Source organism: Myotis myotis, unplaced genomic scaffold (genome assembly GCF_014108235.1).
Source record: "Myotis myotis isolate mMyoMyo1 unplaced genomic scaffold, mMyoMyo1.p scaffold_m19_p_13, whole genome shotgun sequence".
Classification (NCBI taxonomy): Eukaryota; Metazoa; Chordata; class Mammalia; order Chiroptera; family Vespertilionidae; genus Myotis; species Myotis myotis.
This window is the reverse complement of record NW_023416317.1, coordinates 52,626,186-52,650,498: the sequence shown is the minus strand read 5'-3', so window position 1 is coordinate 52,650,498 and position 24,313 is coordinate 52,626,186. Positions and strand designations below refer to the sequence as shown.

Below are 24,313 nucleotides of genomic sequence, written 5' to 3'. Positions count from 1 at the left end.
AGCCAGGCCACAGACCTTGCTCAGGCCAGTGACATGTGAGTGGACAGAATGACTGCATGTCTAACCAGAGGCTCTGACTGTGCCTGTGTGGTTGAGCGCGTCCCCTTGAGCTCCTGTCCTCTGCCGGGAGAGTGTGGCCTCACACAGCTGCTGCCCCTTTAGCCCAAAGCCTCCAATGAGTGACAAGTGGGGCAGACCTGAAGCGAAGGCCAGGCCATCCTCCTCAGGTGACCTACAACCAGGATCAGGGAATAAATGTTGCCGCGGTGGATCTGGGGACTGTTTGTTACCCAGCATTTCTACAGCAAACCTGACTGATACACACCCAACTTAAAATCACGTCAGTGAGGCACAATCACTGAGAACCAGAAGAATAGAGCTCACCACACGGGACTGAAATTACACCACCATCAGGATCGCCAGAGAAGTCTACACAAGACAGACATGGCCACACTCGGCTCTCGTCACATGCTCTCTTAGAAACAACCAGGATTAGCTCCAGCAAAAGGCAGGTGAGGGTCCAATAAAATAAAGGTAGATGGATCCAAACAGGAGAAGGGGTTGGGTGGGGAGGGAGGGTTTCTTTTGTTCCGTCCACACAACTCAAGTTGCCTGCCTTACCTGTTGGGCTCTCTGGACAATCTCTCAGTCACTTTCAAAAGTGGCAAAGCCAGGACACTGCAGGTATGGGAGTCTCAAGGTTAAGGCTGCCATTCCCGCTGCTAGTGCTTCCCGGGCCCACTAGGTGGTGCTGCTGCACCCGCACCTGGGCAGCCCACTCCCTCCCTCCTGGTCCCGGCAAAGCAAGAGCTGGCACCAGATTTGCAGGCCCTTCTTTCAACTCAGGCTGGCCCCTCCCCATTTCTATTCACCACAAACCCCCACGACTCTAGGGACAGAGGCAAAGTGACACTGAGCAGCACTGGCTGGGCTCTCCTTCCTTTTTAATAAAATGTCGGCGCCAAGGTAGATCTAGGCTGGCACAGACCTCGGAAGCGTTGCCACATTCAAGCAGAACCCCCAGGTGAAGACGGGAGGGGTCAGGCCGCGCTGGGCGGATGTTCAGCTGGGCCGGTAGGAGCTGGCCTTGCGAACGGGCCTCTCCCCTCCCCGTGTATGTGGGTGACAGGCCCTCTCACGCTGACACACGTCCTGTGATGACAGAGGGGCTGCATGCCATTCGGGACACACTGGGGTTGAGCCAGAGGCGGGAAGACAAGAAAGGGGTCAGCAGACAGCGAGGGGGAGCTCGCAGGTGAGTGAATGGGGAAGGAAGCCCAGGGGAGGTCTGACGGCTGAATTCTGTGGGAGGCAAACTGGAGAGATCAGGGGGTGGGAGTCGCGGTGGGGGGGGGGGGGGGAGGCATCTGAAGTTCCGATTTTGAGCATCGACCCATGAACCAGGACATTGGGGCTCGATTCCGGTCAAGGGCACATGCCCGGGTTGCAGGCTCGATCCCCAGTGGGGTGTGTGTGTGTGTGTGTGTGTGTGTGCAGGGGGTAGCCGATCAACGATTTTCTCTCATCATTGATGTTTCTCTCTCTCCCTCTCCCTGAAATCAATAAAAATTATTTATATATATATATATATATATATATATATATATATATATATATATATTTTAAAGGATAAAAAAAATTATTTCTCTTATTAGGCGGGGGAGGGGAGGCGGAGGGAGAGGAGAGGGGAGGAGAGGAGGGGGAGAATGAAGAGGGGGAATAGGCACCAAGGAGGAGAGAAGAGAAGTGAAAGGAAACGGTGAGGGGAGGAAGAAGACACACTGGCTGCTGCAGGCAGCGCGGCAGAAGCTTCGAGGGAAGCTGAGACTAAGTAAGAAAGGTTATTAAGAGGATGGAACGCCCTCCACACCCCACTGCACCAGGCCCTCGGCAGGAATGAACACTGAGGACCCAGGACAGCCCCAGGTCCCCGCTGTCACCCCATGTTAGAGATGTAGAAACAGGTTCTGGGACTTGGAGGCTTGCCTGAGGCCACACCGTAAGTGCCACAGCCGGAGTCACGCCCTGACCTCTCTGCCCCAAAGCCAACATTCTAGGCCCCAACCGTGGGGGCCCAGGACCGTGTGGGCTGAACTATGGGGGTAGGGTAGCCGCCCACAAGAGCAAGCCCACGGCGCCTTGAGAAACCGCAGTGGGCCGCCATTCATTCATTTCCTCTTAAACCCACGCGTGCCCGACAGGATTTCAACAGAGCCTTTAGAACAGTGATGGCGAACCTATGACACACGTGTCAGAGGTGACACGCGAACTCATTTTTGTTGTTGATTTTTCTTTGTTAAATGGCCTTTAAATCTATAAAATAAATATCAAAAATATGTCTTTGTTTTACTATGGTTGCAAATATCAAAGAAATTTCTCTATGTGACATGGCACTAGAGTTAAGTTAGGGTTTTTCAAAATGCTGACACGCCGAGCTCAAAAGGTTCGCCATCACTGCTTTAGAACAAGCACAAAAGAGCAAGCTGTATGTTTATGAAAGAGAGGGAGGAGGGAGCTGGCAAAGGACAGTTTTACCAGAACTGCTCCTCAATGAAAACCTCAGGCAATCCAGCTTCCTAGAAGCCAAAGCAAAGAAGACACACACACACACTCACACACACACAGAGACATACACACAGACACGCACACAGAGACACACACATACACACACAGAGACACACACACACACACACACAGAGACATACACACAGACATACACACAGACACGCACACAGAGACACACACACACACACACACTCACACACACACACACACAGAGACACACACACAGAGACATACACACACACACACACACACAGACACACACACATACACACACACAGAGAGGCATACACATAGACACGCACACAGAGACACACACACAGACACACACACAGAGACACACACATACACACACAGAGACACACACACACACACACAGAGACACACACATACACACACAGAGACACACACACAGAGACACACACATACACACACAGACACACACACACACACACACACAGAGACACACACATACACACACAGAGACACACACACAGAGACACACACATACACACACAGAGACACACACACACACACACACAGACACACACATACACACACAGAGACACACACATACACACACAGAGACACACACACACACACACAGACATACACATAGACACGCACACAGAGACACACACATACACACACAGAGACACACACACACACACACACACACACACACACACACACACAGAGACACACACACACACACACAGAGACACACACATACACACACAGAGACACACACACAGAGACACACACATACACACACAGAGACACACACACACACACACACAGAGACACACACATACACACACAGAGACACACACACAGAGACACACACATACACACACAGAGACACACACACAGAGACATACACACACACACACACACAGACACGCACACAGACACGCACACAGAGACACACACATACACACACAGAGACACACACACACACACACAGAGAGACACACACATACACACACAGAGACACACACACAGAGACACACACATACACACAGAGACACACACACAGAGACATACACACACACACACACACAGACATACACATAGACACGCACACAGAGACACACACAGAGACACACACAGACACTCACACACACAGAGACACAGAGACACACACACAGACACAGACACACACACACACACACACAGACATACACACAGACACGCACACACAGACACGCACACAGAGACACACACAGAGACACACACATACACACACAGAGACACACACATACACACACAGAGACACACACACAGAGACACACACATACACACAGAGACACACACACAGAGACACACACACACACAGAGACACACACACACACACACAGAGACACACACATACACACACAGAGACACACACACACACACACACAGAGACACACACATACACACACAGAGACACACACACAGAGACACACACATACACACACACAGACACGCACACATACACACACAGAGACACACACATACACACACACAGACACACACACAGAGACACACACACACACACAGAGACACAGAGATACACACACAGACACAGACACACACACACACACACACACAGAGACACAGAGATACACACACACACACAGACACACACACACACAGACACACACACAGAGACATACACATAGACACGCACACAGAGACACACACATACACACACAGAGACACACACACAGAGACACACACACACACACACACACACACACGACACGCCTCATCATCTAACGAAAAGCGTACATAAGAGAAAAGAGAACAGTTCCAGCACAAACCGCCAGAGTTCATCAGGGAACTTCTGAGACAAGCGCTCCAGGGCTGTGACGGCGTGTTACCCGAGAGGAGCTGCACCCTCGCAGAAGGGTCTGCGGGGCTTCTGACAGCGCTTCAGGCTTTTCTAAGTATTTTCACGGCAATGGGTCCCTTGCTCCCTCCTATAAACCCATGATTTCCATTAGACCAGCGTTCCTCAACCTGTGGGTCACGACCCCTTTGGGGGTCAAACGACCCTTTCACAGGGGTCGCCTAAGACCATCGGAAAACACATATATAATTACATATTGTTTTTGTGATTAATCACTATGCTTTAATCATGTTCAATTTGTAACAATGAAAATACATCCTGCCTATCAGATATTTACATTACGAGTCATCACAGTAGCAACATTACAGTTACGAAGTAGCAACGGAAATAACTGTATGGTTGGGGGCCACCACAACATGAGGAACTGCATTAAAGGGCCGCGGCATTAGGAAGGTTGAGAACCACTGCATTAGACGAACAGAGAAGCGAACTGTGCCTCCCCAGCAGGTTCAGCAGCTGGCCAGCCTGTGCTCCTTGAGGCCACACCCCGTGGCCTCAGCCCCGCCACGCCCAGTGCGAGCTGCAGCATCTCACAACGGTGAGCCAGCCTCTGAGGAAGAGGATGAAGAGGACGGCAACGAACCCCATGGGCAGGGAAGGCGGAAGGAGAGAAGAGTCACCGGTGAGTAAAAGTGAGCACATTTCTGAGACACGGGTGGGGAGTGTTGATGGAAGAAAGAACAGAACGCGCCTGGGCCCAGAACATGCAGGCGGGCCCTGGGTCCAGGCTCAGAGACTAGAAAGACAGCCGATGGGGAAGGGCCGGGAAGCAGGGGAGTGTGGGGAGGAGGGAGACTGAAGGGCGACGTTATATCTCTGCCCGCTGCCAGCCCTCCCCACCCCCTCCACCCACAGCCCAGCAGCAGGAATACCAGGATTTCCCTGCAGGCCATCCAGACGGATGATGACAGACAAAGAGGCAGGCAGAGAGATGACAGGGAGGAAGGTAGACAGACAGATAGACTGATGATAGACTGATGAGAGAGACAGACAATAGTGACAAAGAAAACTGATAAGTGAGCACTTACTACATGCCCACAGCATGCTGAGGACTCTGCGAGTAGGAACTCATGTAATCTTCGCAGCCATCCAGTGAGGCACCATCAGGAGCCCGCTCTACAGCTGGTAACTGAAGTATAAATAGTAATCATCTTACTTAAGGTTACGGAGGTAAGTAGTCCATGAACTAAAAATAGAAACGATTAAGAGGCATTTATCTCAAGTCACAGCAAAAAAAAATTCCTCGAGGAAACACCACAAGATGCTCAACGTCCACACCCTGGGAGGACTACCAACCAGAGACCAGGCGCGAGGCTGTTTTCTGCATCTCGGCCAGCGAAGAGCAAGGCGTTTGCTAATGCCCAGGGTGCCCGGGGTGCAGGCCCAGACGCTCTCCCACAATTTCTGAACAAAACAGAAAGCACGACTTCTCTGGCAACATCCATCACCACTCAAGTCCTGATGCGAGGAATTCGCATATTTGCTCAACTGTGTGGGAACAGACATCCCCTGCAGCCCTCCGTCTTTGCAAACTGCCGGTCAGTGTTCCACAATAGGTCAGTATTCCACGGTAGGTCAGTGTTCCACGGTAGGTCAGTGTTCCACGGTATGCGTATTCCACATTTCGTTTAGCAACTCCTCAACTGATGGGGACCCGGGCTGCTTCTACCTTTTGGCAATTCTTGGGAATTAGTCTGCTTGGAACACTTGCGTATAAGGTTTGGTGTGAACCTATGTTTTCATTTCTTGCGTCTATAACAAGGAGTAGAATCGGTAGGTCACACAGTAACTATGTGTAACCTTTGCGGAATTGCCAGACTGTTTTCCACAAAGGCGAGTGTTGTTTTAAAAGCTGCCAAATTTGGGGGAAATGTGTTGCACAGCCATAGATGACTAAGATAAGAGAATTAAACAAAGTGAGATATATAAAAGGCACTTAGGACAATATCTAGTAAGTGCTCTATCAATGTCAGCTATTATCATCATGGTAGTATCTCTCTACCACAGGGCCTTTGCTCATGCTGCTTCCACTGCTTCGAACGCTCTTTCCCTCCCTCCCTACCCCACTAACTCTTACATGTCCTTCGGACTTCTGCTTAAATGCTGCTTTTCCAGAGAAGCCTCCTCGGAAATGCCAAGTCAGAAATCCCCTTTACACAATCTCTTCGCACCCTGCACTTCTCCTATGAATATCAAAGGGAGTCATGGTTAAATAGAAATTTGTGTAACTATTTTTAAGACAGTTCCCTCTTCCGACAAAGAAAAGAATCTCAAGCTGGCACAACGCCCCACCCTCTGTACACACAACAGAAATGCAATTCTACCTCTTAAAGGCCAACAACCCACTAGAAAAAAAAAATGAGCAAAGACAAAAACAGGCTGTTGGCAGAAAATGGAACACAACAGAATGGGGGCACAGGCGCCTTCGTCATGTAAAAGCAGGAAATAAGATGAAATACCATTTCTCGTGACTATCTGATTAACCAAGAGGAAAAGGATTGATAATACCCAGATTTGGCAAGAAATTGCCAGAAACTGCCATTGCCTCGCAGCGGGGGCTCGGCACTCGCCCGGGCAGGCTCCCTCGGGGCCGTGTTGTGATGTATGTGCACCAGATCCTAAATGCACATCCACCCCTCTGTCAGCTTACAGACGCGCAGGAGACATGACCCAAGAGATACACGCACGCCCTAGCTGGTTTGGCTCACTGGATAGAGTGTCGGCCTGCGGATTCAAGGGTCCCAGGTTCGATTCCGGTCAAGGGCATGTACCTTGGTTGTGGGCACATCCCCAGTAGGGGGTGTGCAGGAGGCAGCTGATCTGATCGATGTTTCTAACTCTCTATCCCTCTCCCTTCCTCTCTGTAAAATTTCAATAAAATATATTTAAAAAAAAAAAAAAAAAAAAGAGATACACGCGCAAGCATGTCCCTTAGAGCAGCGGTCGCCAACCTTTTGGACCGCACGGAGCACCAGTGGTCCACGGACCACCGTTGGCGACCGCCGCCTTAGAGCACTGCCAACAAGCAAACAGCAGACACTAAAAGCATCCTTCAAGCGGGGACTGCCGGAAACAGTGGCCGCTTCTTGGACCCTGAACGGCCAAGTACAACTAGTTGCCTTTATGGCTGCCACCTTCACAGCAACTGTGCCTGCAGGGGCTGCTCCGCATGCGTCCCGTGAGGCCCTGGGCAGGCCCTCGCAATTACAACGGAAGCCCAGGCTCCAGCCTCCTTCTCTAGCGTCTCCTTTACATCACAGTGAGGCACTGCACTGGTTCTTGTGAAAGCGTGTGTTTAGCGGGGCTCGGGACCTATTAATTTCAGATTAATGAAGGAGAAGTTACAAAACACCAGCCTCCATAACCAGGTGAGCCGATTCCTTATAATAAAAGTGTGTGTGTGTGTGTGTGTGTGTGTGTGTGTGTGTGTATCTTGTTGGTTCTGTTTCTCTGGACAACCCTAATAAAGGATTTATGAAATCTGATTCATTCCAGGTCTAATTACAGCTATAAAGTTTCAGTTCATGACCGTTTCAGCTTGGCGTGCCCACTTGCCAGTGTTCACACGAGAGAGCAGAGTTCAGGGAACACCGACAAGTTTCTGACTCCAAGTTCCTCACGGGGCCATGAGTCCGAGTCACCAGTGAACCGTGTGGCCAGGGGCCCACCCAGACCCACCCGGGAGGCCTGATCCTGGCAGGGGCGCCCCTGCACCCTCCTCGGTGAATCCCCGGGAAGCCCCGCAGCAGAACTCGGTTGTGGGAAGTACAGGGGGGCTAAATAAAGGCCCAGGTCTGTGCCTGGCCCCTTGCCCAGCAACGGCCTCTGGACCCCGATCTGGTCACATTGAGAAGAGACAGAGCCCTTGACACAGCGGTTGTGTTTCCGGGGTGACCCTCACGCCTGTACTTGCAAATCAAATGAACGTCAATCCATTATGAAACTTGGCGTCTTAAGGAACACCATCGGGAATGCCACCAGTATGTGTGGCTGGGGTCCATGTTCTGAAGGCCTGCAGAGCACTCCTGATTCGTTCTTTAATAAGATTACTCTTCGATGTTCTTATTAGAATGTATTAGTTGTCAGCTTCCCAAAGTGGTTTGAAGGGAGCAAAGGTTAACACCAACATATTAGATACATTCCAGACTTGTTGCAGACCCAGAACAAAAACCAATTAGGAAGAAGATAATGCATCAAACACCTGGAAATGTAGCCCCCCCTGTACCTCCCCCCCCCCCCCGCCCACATCAAATGTCAAGGATCTCACTAATACATTTTCACCAAATGTTCCATTTTATGTCAAAAACCCAGTGTGGCAAAGTCCCACTCCCTTACCTCATGAAGAGGAACTGAGGGGAGGCAAAAAGCTGGTAGATGCCAAAATCAGTTAGAGCACGTTTAAAGAGACGTGTTTTGTGTTTTTGCTAAAGCATATGAGCTCTAGAAACCCACATAATAGGGCCCCCTCTCCAGCATGGCCACTGCAGAAAGGAATCAACTGTTAAACAGGGGTCATTCCATGGAGAGAAGCAGCCAAAACACACTTCTCAGTCACATCTGCAACATTTCTAAGTTACAAATGTAGAATGACGTTTTTCCGCCCAAAACTCTAATTCATATCTTCTCCCTCCGTGAAAAAAGGGACATTTCAGCGGTCCACTCTTTCCTGTTTCGATTTAGTCAAGTAAGTAGCAATTAGGTCAGTGGTTCTCAACCTGTGGGTCGCGACCCCTTTGGCAGTCGAATGGCCCTTTCACAGGGGTCGCCCAAGACCATCCTGCATATCAGATATTTACATGACGATTCATAACAGTAGCAACATTACAGTTATGAAGTAGCAACGAAAGTAATTTTATGGTTGGGTCACAACATGAGGAACTGTATTTAAAGGGCCAGAAGGTTGAGAACCACTGAATTAGATGGTAAATTTTCAATGGAAAACACGTTAAGAATTTTGTTCTAGACAGGAACTGATGAGCAAGACCTTAAATTTAACTCTTAAAAGAAGTCCATGATATTTTATTTGCGCATGTTGGCAGACAACAAATCCTCGAGTTTGACAGTTTAACGTACGAGAGACAGGGAACAAATCCTAAACGGTGGCCCCATGAACAAGAGGACGCCCAGGCAGGGCTGGCCCCAGAGGCACTCGGAGCCATTCTCAACGGGTCACAGCTGGTCATTCACACCTGTGCCCACCTCCAGGGCTCCGGGACCCCGACCAGTTCTCCGTGGCCCCCAAAAAAAGCTGGCCTTGAAGAGACGCTGGCTGAACAGAATCACAGAAAACACCCGAAGCCATGGGTACACACACACACACACACACACTCAGAGAATCTCCATAGCTTCTTTCATGCAATGTCTCGTAGGTCTTGACACCGAAAACTACTACACGGGACAAGAAGAGCTCACCCTCCTAGGGATTCACTGCTCTGCGGCCCAGACAGCCTGGGGGGACAGCATCTAGACAGGACAGAAGCCAGATGGCTCAGCAGCAGACTCTGCTCAGCTCCGAGGAGGCGAGGAGGAACACCAGCCCCACCACCACCCCCGGGAGACGAGCCAGAGCAGAACTGCTTAGCAAGCTCTCCATCACCGGGGGTGGGTGGGTCAGAGGGCCAGGGCCAAGCACAGGTAGTGTTTTTTTGTTTTAAAGGTGAGGGCGGAAAAGAGGGAAGGAGGGAGGCATAGTCTAATGCTATTCTTCACCTTTTGGAAACTTCCTTGGTGCCCCAGACACCAACCAGGGCTCTAAGAAACCAGGATAAAGACACAGGATTTAGGAAAATCGCGGGGACCTCGGAGACCCCGTTCAGCCATTGCAAAGACTGTCAAGGGAACGGAGTGGGAGTCCGGCAGGCCTGGTCCCAATTCAGACCTGGTCCCCTGGCCCCGCATCCCTTGCCTCCCAAGCCTGGATGAGAGGACGAGGGTGAGCAGCCACTGAGGTCCCTCTGCTCTGCACGTCCATGATTCAACCTGGCCATTTCCCCGTCTCATGTTCGAGGACAACCTGGCCAGCACACAGCAGGAGAGAAACGATGGCCCCTGTGGTCCTTTCTCCTTTCCGGCCACATCACAGCGAAAACAGCGGCCCAACAGGCAAACACACACACACACACACACACACACACACACACACACACACACACACTTACCACCAGAGTCTGTCCGCACGGGCTCGCCCTGGCACAGGCCTGGCCGAGGCCGGGCCCCCACGGGCTGCCTGTCCGGAAACACCAAGGCCATGTGCAGAAAGACGCTCCACAGGCGATGCCGAGAGGGAAGGGTTCTTCTCCGCGGGAGCCCAGCCGGGCAGCCTCGGCACCGCCACTCCCACGCTTCCCCCGCGCGGTTCCCAGCCTGCCTGTCGGGGCGAATCCTGAGCCCGGGACCTGCCCCGGACGCACAATGGGTTACGTAACTCCCGGCGGCCCGGGCACCTTATCGGCTCATCTTGTAAAACCGCCCCACACAGAAGATGACGCACCCGAAAATGTGATATCCCCGGGTAGGGGTTAAAAGGGTGATGGGCACTGGGCTTTGCCGAAAAATCAAAGAGGAACAAAAAGTCTCCTGTCCAGCTCAGCGCTCCCTGGGAACAGGGGGCGGAGTGTCCTTAGCGGAGGCCAGATGCCAAGTGGTCTCCCCGGCCCGGCCGTGGCCAGGCCCTCGGCTTCCACCCATGCATCCTCGGGGCCACTCCCTCCCGTGGCTCCCGGAATGTCTTTCGTTTCGTGTCTTTCTCTCAACGAGCATCTACTGAGACTTGAACCTGAGCGTGATCTGCAGGGTCTGGCTGCCGGCACCTCCAACAGGTAACACTGCCCGTGTCTGCCCTCCTGTTTACCGAGCCGCCGCCAAACGTGACAGCAGAGCTGGCCACAGGTGTCCCGTGAGGCACACCAGTCCCCATGCCCTGCACGGTTTGAGGTTTCAGCTCTGCGTTCGGCCATGTCTTCGCCCTCGCTTGTCACGTTCAGAGAAAGCGAACCTGCCCAATAGGCTGGGCGTTTCCTGGATTTCACTGGCACAGACGCCGCACGAATCCCAGGGATTAGTTCACATGTTTGGGCAAACGAAGATGCAGCTGGGACACCGCCTCCTCCGGGAAGCCCTCCTGGTCTTCCTCTAACTTTTCCCCTCTGAGGCTTGGCCAGGCACCCTCCTTGGTGTCCTCCCGTGTGCCCGTGCCCATCACTGTACTAACCACAGTGCACACCCAGTTTCCACTCCAACTAGACTAAACTCCTGGATGACAGAGGACACGTGCCCCAGGGTTGTGACCTGGATGCGTGTCCCACCCCCTCAGGGATCTTGGGCAGGATGCTGAACCATTCATGATTTAGTCTTTACCTGTAAAAAGGGGGCAACGCCCCCGCCCACCCCTTCACGGGGATGCAGTAATAATTAAATGACAATTTATCTACCCAACAAATGTCTCTTGAGCACCGGCCACATGCAGGCACTGTTGCAGCAGCACACAGGTCCTTGCCCTGAGGTTAGTTTACAGTCTATTTACATTCTGCGAGTGCAGCTCACGGCTAAGTCTAGGGAGAAAGACAAAGTGGAAAGGGAGGTGGGAAGAGGTCGGGGGACCGCTTTTTCTACAGGGTGCTCACATTTCTAGTGAAATGCCGTTCGGAGAAAGTGAAGAGGGAATCATGGGGACATGGGGGGGGTGGGGGTAGGGCGACCCAGATGCCGGGGGGCTGCCAGAACAGACGCCCTGAGGAGGGAGGCTCCGTGGGTCCGGGACTAGCGAGGAGGCCAGTGCGCCCGGAGTGGGGCGGGCGCAGAGGGGCCGGGTCACAGGGCCGGGGGCACCCGTCACTGAGACCCTGCCAGGCCACGGTCAGAATGCGGCAGACCTGCAGGTGTGAAACTGTCATTGGGCTTTATTTCAAACAGGAGGGTGACAGCAAACCCTGCAGACAAAACTGAGGAACAAAGCAAACTGCAGTGCGCATGCGACTGGTTTACCTTAACTACACTCCTGGCTGCCGCTCCACACACCAGCCTGCACCACGGCCACCGGGGTCCACTGGCGCGGGCTCCAAGCACGACGCCGCCTGCACGGGGAGGGGTTACCCTGTTCCCGGGACACTGGAAGGCGTGACTGACAGGCCCCCGGAAGGACCGATGGGGGCAAATCTGGCCAGTGTACACAGGGCCCTGCGTGCAGTCCCCATGCCTGCACCCGACAGCGCCACCGTGTCTCCTTCCCATGACACCCACCGTGTGCCTGAGACACTGAGCCTCAAAGAGAGGGGCACGGGCCACACTGCACCGAGCATCACTGTGGACAAGTCTTTGAAGGGCTGTCTCCACCTCAGGCAGGCCAGTTCCCGATGGCCCGTCTCACCATCCCGAAGCTCAGAGTCTAGTGGTTCCCTCCCCACCCCCCACTCTCCTCTCCCAGTCCCGTGGCCGCCCCCTTCCCAGTCCTCCCCCCCTCCCTCCCTGCCTCCTGGCAGGAAAAGGGCCCTACCTGTGATGGTGCAGGCATCCCGGTACCCTCTGTAGCTGGGAGCATCTTCCGCAGCCTCACTCACATAGTGCTCCTCGGGGAGGCCCGGGCTGCAGGCTAGGACTGCATGCTGGCACGCCTCCGGAGAGGGCACAGGGTTGGCCAAAGTGTCGGCGTGCAGAGCTGTGGCGTCCAGCTTGGCAGGTTTCACGGGGAGGTGCCCACTGCCATCGGGGGTCCCGCTGCCGGAGACTGGCGCCGTCGGGCGGACGGCCCCCGGTGGGTCCGGCACACCAGCGGGGCTTCCTCACGGGGCGTCTACGGACAGTGCAGAGAGGAGCACGGTTACTCAGAGTCTGAAACAAGGGGCAAAACCCTCAGGAAATAAGGGCCCCGAGATGATGTGCATTCAGGTTACAAATTCTGACAACTGCGTCCTGCGAGCTGAGCCGGGGTCCTGCCAACCAAATGCCTCGGTTTCGGTTTCGGCAACAGGACTGCGGCGAAGCTCCATCCGAACGACCAGGGGTCGATGCAGCGCCCGGTCTCATTCGCTACCTGCCTTGAAACCCGCCTGGAAGCGGCGCTGAGCAAATAAACACACGACCACAGCTCACGGGATGACACCTCCCCCGGAAGGAAGATACCTGGGACCCCTGGGCTGGCGTGCCCGGTCTGTGGAAGACACGCATCGATCTACCGCGACAGGGTGCACAAACGTGTTATTCAAGGACTGACGGATGTGTAACGCCACGCTTCTCTTAAACCCTCTCCACCTCGGTGCCTGCTCCACGCTCCAGGAACTTTAAGGATGCCCCCACCTTAAGCGACGGCGAGAAATTGGGGGCCTCCCTTAAGAATATGATGACAACTCCGGACCTTATTCTGCATGATTGGTGCGTTTTAATTCTCACACGACTTTCTTCTGTCAAAGTAGCATTTTTGTTTTATTATGATTTTTGAAACGTAACATTAAAAAGTGCCGTCTTAAGCATCATTAAGGGTACGGCTCGGTAGTGTTAAGTACATTCACACCGTTGTGCAACCAACCTCCAGAAGGCGTTGCATCTTGCAGAACTGAAACTCGGTCCCCTTTCAACAACTCCCCCTCCTCCCCTCCGCCAGCCCCACGCAACCAACCAGCTGACTTTTTTTTTTTTTCTTTAATCCTCACTCAAGGATATTTTTCCATTGATTTTTAGAGAGAGTGGAAGGGAGGAAGAGGGAGGGGGGAGAGGGGAGAGACAGAGAGAGAAACATTGATGTGAAAGAGACACATCGATTGCTTGCCTCCTGCACACACCCCAACCAGGGCCGGGGATCGAACCTGCAACCGAGGTACGTGCCCTTGACCGGAATCGAACCTGGGACCCTTCGGTCTGTGGGCCGACACTCTATCCACTAAACCAAAACGGCGAGGGCCAGCCTACTTCCTATCTCTGAATCCACCACTCTCAGCGCCTCATGTGAATGGAATCGTATGGCATCTGTCCTTCTCTGCCTGGCTTACTTCACGTGGCAGAAGGTCCTCAGGGTTCCTTCATCTGGCAGCACGAGTCAGAGCGCCACTCCTTTTTACGGCTGAGTAATAGTCCACTGTCCTGCGAAGCCCCCCTTGAAGTGAAAGGACCAGCCTTCAGCGCCCCCAAATCAAGAAACAACCTAAATGTCCATCGACAGCAACAGTTACAAAGAACGGCATACCCCAATGACCGGATTCTGCAAAGTGAGAGAATCCACGGAAGGCACTCACCTCCGTGCCAGGTACATATTAACTCCTCAGAACAACCACTGCCATCGACGTGAGCAAGTCCAGATTCTCAGAGTCTGGCCCCTCTCTTGGTTCCAACGTAACATCCCTATGCCAGCATTTCCCAGCCTCCTTCGCCGGGAAACCTTGCTCTGCAGACACCTAGCCAGTGGCATTTATTTCCCGGGGTGCAACTTGGAAGAGCCCCTCGGTATCTGACACCCCCTCCCCACACACACACACGCCTCCTTCAGCATCTGTGCGGCACTCAACTGTCACGGGTGTATGAGTTCCTGGGAGCATGGGCTGGTCCTGGCACCTGGCAGGCACCGAGTGAATCTGCAGAATAAGCATCGTGAAGGCAACAAGGGGTTTGGTACGAAGACAATGAGGCTCTCCCTGAGGCTAGAAAGCCGTCCAGTGCTTTGGGAGCTGTAACTGATGCCACCACCCCCTCTCAGCTGGGTACGGTTACAGCTGAGGACAAGAATGCTCAGAGAGGGTGAGTAACTTTCTGAAGGTCACACAGCCAGCAAAAGGGGGAATCCAGGCCTGGATTGAGCCAAGTGATGACACCCCAATGGGAAAAGGAATCTGGGCACCTGGCCGCCTGCCGTGCTTCCAGCCTCCCCTCACTCTCACCCACGCAGGCATTTCCGAGGCTCCACGCGGGGCTCAGGAACAAAGCCGCCGTGTGCGGCCCGGTGCGCTCTGGCGCCAGCAAACCCTGGCGCTCCAAGCCCATGCTCCTTCCAGGCATGACACAAAGGAGGCTCCAGCAAAGTGAGGGTGGCCGGCTGGAGCAATGAAAGCGCCTCTGTTCCACAAGCTGAATTCTGCCGGGGAGCCCGCAGGCAGGAGGACTGTTTCCTAGCAGAGGAGTGAGAGATTCTGCAACCTGGTCCATGTCGCAGCAAAGAGAGGGGCCGGGAAAGTGGTGGGAGAAAGTACACACAGGGGCAGCTCTGCATTCAGCTGAGAATCCTGCCTGGTGCTGGGGGGTGGGGGGTGGGGGGGGGCGGGTGTCTGGGATCCCGGCCTCACTCTCCCAGCCCCTGGCCAATGACTCCCAGCCCCCGGTGGTCAGAGGACGGGGCAGGCTGCTCAGGCTGATTCTAGTTCGTGGCCGAATTCAACTGTGCTGAGAGCACACGTGTGCAAGCCCCCCACCCCTCCGGATGGGATTTTTGGGGCTTGGGAAACTAAGCTCACACCCAAAGAACCGTGTGACACGGGAGGTGGTGCCACTCCTCTGGGCCTCCGATGCCTCATCAACAAGCCAGCCGCCTTGCAGCGAAGCCACGCCAGGCACCCCAAAATCGGGGAAGGCAGAGCTGCGAGGGGCCTTCTGCGTCAGCCCTTCCCCCATGTCCCGGCTGCTGTTAGCATGAACCCTCTCCCACCCACCCACAGGCGACCGACTCCCGGCAGGAAGGAGAGCCAAGTGGTACTGCGTAGACAGAGCCGAACACAGATCACCTCCTTCCCACGGGCTACAAAAGGAGCTTCCCCTGGGACCAGCGCAGAGGTCGTGAGGAGAAAACCAGACCTGAGCTCCAGGCTGCAGGCCCCACAGGGGACAAGGGGAAGCCGGAGTGGCCCTCCCTGGCCAGCGAGGTGCCTGAGCTCAAGGGTTCCTTTCTCTGGACAGAGGCATCCAAGAAACCTACGGACTGTGACCTCCTGCCACAGTTCAGCAATTCTGGACAAACAGGTCCCACTACAGCAAAAGTTTCCAAAACAGGACATATTGTTCACCCAGATCCTATCAGCCCTCTATTGCTACTGTGACAAATTGCCACACATGTGGCTTGAAATCATACCCACTTGTCAATTCACAGCCCTATAGGTGAGCAGGCTGTATGCAAGCTTATTCAGGATGTCCACAAACAATCGGTTTGGTTTGCAAACAATCGGTTTCTTGTGGTTGCGGGACTGAGATCTCCCTTGGGGTGGGGGTGGGGGGCAGTAGGGGGGGGGAGAGCTGGTCTTTGTTCCCCGAGGCTGCCCACGTTCCTTCCCACACTTTCCATGAGCTCCTGGGGCCTCTCTCCAGTCCCTGCTTGTGCCCCCACATCTTAGAGCACCAGAGCCTCGAATCCTTCTCACACTTGGAGCCTACCCTCCCTCCTGCCACAGCTTTCCAGCCGCCTCTTCTGCCTTCCTTTTCGGCTTTTAAGGGCTCATCTGCTTACACTCAGATAATCCCAGATAATCCCCCATCTTCAAGTCTCGTAATCAATAACCTTGATTCCATCTTAAGTCCCTTGTAGCCGTCCCTAGAGCAGTGCTTGACTGATTAACCAGGGGACAGGAATCGGGAGGGAAGGACCTCAGAAGTTTGCCTCCCACCGTGGCCTTTGGTTCTGCAGACACAGGATGCTTCAGGAGCCCCCGTGTCACCCCAAACCCCGGGAGAGGGCAGCCCAGGGCAGCCCAGTGCCCACCCAGCCCCCCTTTCTGCCTCAGCAGAAATGATTTCGATCCAATGCTGGGGACCAGGCAGGCCTGGGTTGAGTCCCAGCTCAGCCACCACCTACTGACTGCAGCCTCTCGGTCAGGTTCCAAGATGTCTCTCTTCTATAAAATGCGGGTCCCGCCACCTGGTTGTCTAGTTGCTCGCTGAAGCAGACATGATGAACGCAGATGGCCTGTCAGGCCTAGGAAGCAGGCCTGAGACTAATCAAAACTATTGAGACTCGCCCTAGCTGGTTTGGCTCAGTGGCTAGAGCGTCTGCCTGCGGACTGAAGGGTTCCAGATTCAATTCCGGTCAAGGGCACATGCCCGGGTTGCGGGCTCGATCCCCAAAAGGGAACGTGCAGGAGGCAGCCAATCAATGATTCTCTCTCATCATTGATGTTTCTAATTCTCTCTCCTTCTCCCTTCCTCTCTGAAATCAATAAAATTATATATATTTAACCCTTTGAGGTCATTTGTCTACTCTCAGCCACCAAAGCTTTTTTACCGTTCAGGTCGTATGTCTGCTCTCAGCCACCACAGCAAGGAACCGTACGAATCTTAACTCTATTCATTCATGTATCAGTTCATAATTTCTCTGAAAGCTCTTAAGTGTCTAAGCGACCTTGTCACGAACCAAAACATTGCCCCGACAAATCGGAGATATCGAAACTCAATATAAACAAACGCGGTCGTTCCACACTCGCCATGCAAAACACCGTGGCGAGTCCGTCGCCTTTTGAGAGTGAAGAAATCGACAAGCTTCGGAGATACTTCGCAGAATTTCAAATAAAGCTTTACAAATTACGTTTAACTGTAATTAGGCATTCTCGCTTGTTAAGATATTTCAAAATAATCCTCCAAAATGGCAAAAAGAAAGTTACCGAAAGAAGTGTACTGCGAATCTGAAAGTAACGATGAAGAGTTTTATTTTGGCACCTGGAATACTGACTCTGACGTAGAAAGTGATAACGTTTGTAGTGATTCTACTAGTAGTGACGTAGTTCCAGAAAAGAATTAATAAATCTTGTTTCTCCTTCATCATCTTGCATGGTATGTATCACTGCTCTTTCAATGGAAATTAATTCCGACCAGTACGACACCCATGTCCAAATTGAATACGACCGATAAGGGTTAAACTACTGAGACTTGCTCTAAGGACCATGAGCATTCAGCACCAGAACATACACATGATCTTAGGAACAACCCCAGGCCACGGCAGGTTGTGGGTGGGCCCCAAGGGAAAGGAGCCCCTTGGAATCATGGGAAACACTCCGGGACCTCGATGCCTGCTTGAGGCACTGCTCACCAAGGACCCCGACTCAGGTAAGACGGGTGCTGGGGATTCCCGCTCTCCAGCCGGGAGCTTCTTTTCCTTGCCTCCTCCAGCTGCGTGCCTGACACCACTGCTGCCTGCGTGGACGGTGCTGAGACATGTGCCATATCCAAGTGCAGGCCGCCCAGCACTCCCGTAGCTGTGAAATGTGCAACAGGCCTGGCGCTGGGCTCAGCCAGGTGCATGCGTGGCCTCGTTTAGCATTCACCACCTATAAATACGACCACTGTCTGCTTCTCACAGGAGAGCAAAGGGGCTCGGGGAGATGAAAGAACTGGCCCAGGACGTGAACCGGGGTCTGAATGGATGCTGCTCTCTCTGTGAGTCACGTTCTACTTACAGGTGCTCACACAGTCTAGTCCTGGCCGCGGTGGCTCAGTTGGTTGGAGCGTGGCCGCACACACCTAAAGGTTGTGGGTCCGATTCCTGGTCAGAGCACATACCTAAGGTTGCAGGTTTAATCCCCAGTCAGGGAGCATACGGGAAGCAACTGATCTCTCTGTCCCTCTCCCTTCCTCTCTCTCTAAAAATCAATTAAAAAATATTTTTAAAGGATGTTTCTCATCTCTCTCTCTCTCTCTCTCTCTCTCTCTCTCTCTCTCTCTCAAATAAATACAAAAATATCCTCAGGTGAGGATAAAAAAAGATACTCACAGTCTAGTGGCGAATCGGACATTCCATGGAGTCCTTGACCACTGGCCATTCTCCTACATCCGTCCACTGTCTCTCAAAACAGCCATCTTGCCATAACAGGGGCAAAGGGACTCAATGCAAAGACCCCACTGCCTCCACTCCGGCCCGGGGGAGAACACGCACACCCAGCCGGCCGGCCTAAAGCTGGGGCCCGAGCTCCAGGGCCCTGCGGGGCTGGCGGACACCTGAGGGGCGGCCCTGCAGGTCTGTTCCTCCCCTTCCGTCTGATCGCTCTCCTACCTCTCCTACCTCATCTGACCTTCCCGCAGTCCCAGCAGTCCAGGCCAGCACCTGAAATAACCGTGCAAGAGGCTAATAGTGGAAATAGCGCGGCAGAGGCGGACAGACGGCGGCGGGTGAGCGGCAGATGGGCTGCAGGTCTGCGGGAGGCGCCAGGTGGGAGGGAGAGCAAGGCCGCCCAGGAGCGGCCGCTGCCCTGCTGCCCTGCTCCCTGCGCTTTCTCACGCCTCACGCCACGTGTCCCGGGAAAGCAAGTCCACGCCAGAGCTGGGCAGAACCCCCCTGGCCTGGGGAGGAGGCAGGGTGAGCCAAGGTTAGGTGACTGGCTCCAAATTTTATCTCAGATCATGACGGAGGCGGGACTGGGACGCCTCTCTCATTCACTCGATGTTCACTCCTGCTGCACGGGGAAGGCGCATCTTGGGAGAGGGCACGCAGAACAGAAAGAGGATGTGGGGGAGCCAGTTCCAGCTGCCACGGCCGGAAAGGGAGAGCCACACTGGGGTAACCGAGGCCCAGGGAAGGAGATGCCACATGGTCTCCAGGACGACGGTCATGCCTCTGTGAACTCCTATGAGAGCTTGGAGGGCCCCTCAGAAGGGAGAGGCCAGGACCCTGCAGGCAGATGCGGTCACGGTTCCCACTAGAATGACTTAAGGTATGGAATGGGGACTGCACTCATGGGCCGGTCATGCATGCCTTCCCTGCCTTGCTATCCCTTTCCACACCCTCATGCCTTCCCACACACATGCCCACACACACATGCATGTGCACACAGACATGCACACATGTGCACATATGCACACACCCAAAAAAAAGGGACCTTTTTTTCTGTTAATCCTCATCTGAGGATATTTTTCCTTGAATTTTTAGAGAGTGGGAGGGAGGGGAAGAGGCAGAGAGAAACACGGATGTGAGAGAGACACACATCAATTTGGTTGCCTTCCGCACGCGCCTCAGAGCTGGGGATCAAGCCTGCAACTGAGGTATGTGCCCTTGACCACAATCAAACCTGGGACCCTTCAGTCCACAGGCCGATGCTCTAACCCAGTGGTTCTCAACCTTCTGGCCCTTTAAATACAGCTCCTCATGTTGTGACCCAACCATAACATTATTTTCGTTGCTACTTCATAACTGTAATGTTGCTACTATTATGAATCATAATGTAAATATCTGATATGCAGGATGGTCTTAGGCGACCTCTGTGAAAGGGTCGTTCGACCGCCAAAGGGGTCGTGACCCACAGGTTGAGAACTACTGCTCTAACCACTGAACAACCGGCTAAGGCAATAAATGCCATTTTTTTATTTAAAATATGTTTTTATTGATTTGAGAGAGAGGAAGGGAGAAGGAGAGAGAGATAGAAACATCAATATATCAACATCGATCAGCTGCCTCCCGCACGGCCCCCTGCAGGGGTCGAGCCCACAACGCAGGCATGTGTCCTGACCAAGAACTAGCAACCTCATGGTGCATGGGATGACGCTCAACCACTGAGCCACACTGGCCGGGCAATAAATGACATTTTTAAGGTGATATCATTCTCTGGCTCTGAGGAAAGTGAATCCTCCTAAACAGGTTTGTTTTTTTTGTGTGTTTTTTAAATCAAGAATCACTCAAAGAAAATATCCATAACTTAAGGCAGTGGTTCTCAACCTTCCTAATGCCACGACCCTTTAATACAGTTCCTCATGTTGTGGTGACCCCCAACCATAAAATTATTTTCGTTGCTACTTCATAACTGTAATTTTGCTACTGTTATGAATCATAATGTAAATATCTGATAGGCAGGATGTATTTTCATTGTTACAAATTGAACATCATTAAAGCCTAGTGATTAATCACAAAAACAGTATGTGCCGAAACCGGTTTGGCTCAGTGGATAGAGCGTCGGCCTGCGGACTGAGGGGTCCCAGGTTCGATTCCAGTCAAGGGCATGTACCTGGGTTGCGGGCACATCCCCAGTGGGAGATGTGCAGGAGGCGGCTGATCGATGTTTCTAACTGTCTATCTCTCTCCCTTCCTCTCTGTAAAAAATCAATAAAAAAAAAATATTAAAATAAAAACAAAACAAAAAAAAACAGTATGTAATTATATATGTGTTTTCCGATGGTCTTAGGCGACTCCTGTGAAAGGGTCATTCGACCCCCAAAGGGGTCACGACCCACTGGTTGAGAACCGCTGACTTAAGGCAATGAGAGAAAAATGACTCCAACCCAGGGTACTCCCATGGCTCAGCCTTCTCTTTCCTAAACCTGCTGAGGCAGAAGCAAGCCCACCCCCACACTGGCCCCAGGGAATGCCAAGTCCACTCCATCCATCAGATCTCATGAATGAACACCGAAGTCATGTGACCAAATTCCCCCGTTTCCAAAAATAATCCTGCTGCCACAGGCGCGCTACCTTCCGCAAGCCCATCCCTGCCTCTCCGAAGGAAGGAGAGAGAATGAAGAGGCAGCAGCTCCCACAGCCTTACGTAACCGTCCCCGGCTGGCGGCGGCAGGTTTGGCACCGCCATGAAGAGCTCCCTCTCCCGTACAGCCTGCCTCTCCTCCTTCGTCCCCAGTGGAACCTTCCAGCACACAGCGAGTTCAGTGCAACCAGCTGGCCCAGCACAGACATGTGGCACCTGAGAGACCCCAAAAGCTGGGCCAGACATTGAAAGCCAGGCCGTGGGTCCTGAGCCCCGGCGTTCCCGTGCCAGGTTGCGGGCTTGCTCTGTGCGCCCACAGCAACTCAGGACGAAGCCTTTGGACACTTCATCAGCCCGGGACGGGGAGGCCGGCCTGGCAGGGGCAGGCAGGATGGAGGCGGATCTCAGCTGCATCCCAGCTGGACCTGTGCGTCCCCTGCCCCACCTCACACCCCAACCAGAACCTGCGGCGGAGCTCTCTTCACATTCCCAGGACCCCGGGAGGAAATCGGGGGGGCTGGCCAGAGCCAGAGACGCTGGCCAGAGCGGTGACCTCACGCCTCGTCCCTGAGGGCGGCCTGTTGGAAATCTGAGATGCCGGCTGGAAGGCTGCAGCTGGGAGAGAATAGCTTCCCTGAGAAAAGCCAGATGTCCTCAGTTAGGAAGCCCTGGGCCCTCGCTGCATGTGTCATCGCTTCGGAGAGCCCACGGGGTCTCTGGGGAGCAAGGCAGCTGAGATCCGGGGGGAGGCAGTGAGGCCTGGCCTGGCCCGCCCACCCTCCCCATGCGCAGGCCTGAGTGGATCAGCAGCCACTCCCGGGACAGTGGCTGCTGAGCTGTCACACTAGGATAAAGGTAATATAATTACCGGAGAGAGAAAGAGGCCCGGGAATGTGAGGGGAGGATGGAAGAGCGGGGGGAGGAAGGGGAGCTCTCTGTCCGTGACCCCTTGGTAGGGCCTGGCTTTTACTGCACTGAGGAGTCAGCCTCTTGAAAATCATGACTCCAGCCTGGCCAGTGTTGCTCGATGGTTAGAGCATCAGCCTGCACACTGGAGGGTAGTGGGTTCGATTGCTGATCAAGGGTATATATCTGGGTTGCAATTCCATCCCCGGCTCCAGGGGGGCACGTGCAGGAGGCAAGCAATCAATGTCGTGTCCTCTCTCTCTCCCGCTCTTCTTTCCCTCCCTCCCTCCCTTTCACTCTCTCTAGAAGTCAATGGAAAAAATATCCTTGGGTGAGGATTAACAACAAAACATGTTTTAAAAGAAAATAAAAAGAACGACAGCTAACAGTGCTGTTACCCTCTGTATCAGGTCCCTGGCCGACCTCCCTCTGGATGGCCGGGTGAGTGCAGGACCACTGCGCCATCCTACCCGCCCACGCTGTCCAACAGCCTGGATCTGAGCACACGTCCTCAACACGGCCCAGAGGCACGCATGCACTTCCTAGAGAAAGCGCTGCCACTCCAAGCGCAACCCTCCGGGGGCAGAAAGACACAGTCACCACTCGTCACTATGTGATGTTGGGCGAGTTAGTTAACCGCCTCTGCAAGCCTCGATGTTCTCATCTCTAAAATGGGAGGTCATAACCGCGCCTAAGAGTGCAGGGCTGCCTGACACAAGGCTGGCACGAGATCATGTGCGGGAAGTAAAACGCACTCTGAGCACTGAGTAAATGCTCAGCGAACAATGGCTTCGCTCCGGCCTCTGAGAAAACGCCCCATCAGTGGGACTCAATCTGCTGGGGAAACGGGAACCCTATTTTAACAGGCATTTTCCTATAATCGGGCTGTGGAGAGAGTTCAAGCACACTCGGTTTATATCCCTGCTTCAGACTGCACGGGCAGCCGCTGACTAAAATACTCATCATTTCTGCAGCTTTTGTCACTGTTCTGTCCTCCGGGTCGAATGAATTAAATGAGTCCCCCTTGATGCCCTAGCCTACCTGGTGTCACCAGGCCAACTCGGTCGGAATGACGACTACACGATCACTCAGTCACAGCTGTGGGACCGCAAGAACAACGGACTTGCACCGCGTCATCGGTCGTTTAGGAAAATGAGAAGGAAGGGTTTGAGGGGCCTCCGGAGTGACAGAATCAGGGTCACCCTCTGAAATCAGCCTGCAAAACCGGAGAGCTCTTCAGAGAGGAATGAGTCTCACGTACCCATCAGAGGAGGGAGGGCAGGACTTCGTGTCTGTGATGGAAGTCCTGAACAAAGCTTCATGTCGGCGTCCATGTCGGCGTCTCGACGGGCACGACACCACGGGGAAGTCGGGGCCGTGTTGTTGGAAACAGATGCCACAGCGATGGCCACAGGAGTGGTCACGGTATCCTGACTTCTCCGCGGCATCGAGCGAGAGGGGACATCCTCACTCAGCTCGGGCAGAGCTACGTAGCCTCATAGATTGCTCCTTCCCATAAAATGTGCTTCAGCGCGATCCGTAAAGCAAGCCCCTGCAATTTTAATTCTCGAGACCCGTGGTTCTCAAC

The 24,313-nt window shown here is 53.4% G+C and overlaps 2 protein-coding genes across 8 annotated transcripts in view; both read right to left on the bottom strand.

The window, feature by feature from the left end:
• TRAK1 (trafficking kinesin protein 1) overlaps positions 1 to 13,186 on the bottom strand; it is a 93,846-nt gene extending 80,660 nt beyond the window's left edge. For 2 of the 7 annotated variants that reach the window (XM_036333270.1, XM_036333269.1), the window contains exon 1: positions 10,618 to 10,768. In XM_036333270.1, the coding sequence (XP_036189163.1) occupies positions 10,618 to 10,708 (91 nt within the window). In that variant the 5' untranslated portion in view covers positions 10,709 to 10,768. Of the gene's footprint in view, positions 1 to 10,617; positions 10,778 to 12,950 lie in introns of those variants that run through there. The other 5 variants (XM_036333265.1, XM_036333264.1, XM_036333259.1 and 2 more) reach the window with 5 other exon arrangements.
• Positions 13,117 to 24,313, bottom strand: part of LOC118668625 (translation initiation factor IF-2-like) — a 53,793-nt gene continuing 42,596 nt past the window's right edge. Inside the window, exon 4 of the mRNA XM_036333818.1 lies at positions 13,117 to 13,247. Within this exon, the coding sequence (XP_036189711.1) occupies positions 13,237 to 13,247 (11 nt within the window). The 3' untranslated portion in view covers positions 13,117 to 13,236. The remainder of the gene's footprint in view (positions 13,248 to 24,313) is intronic.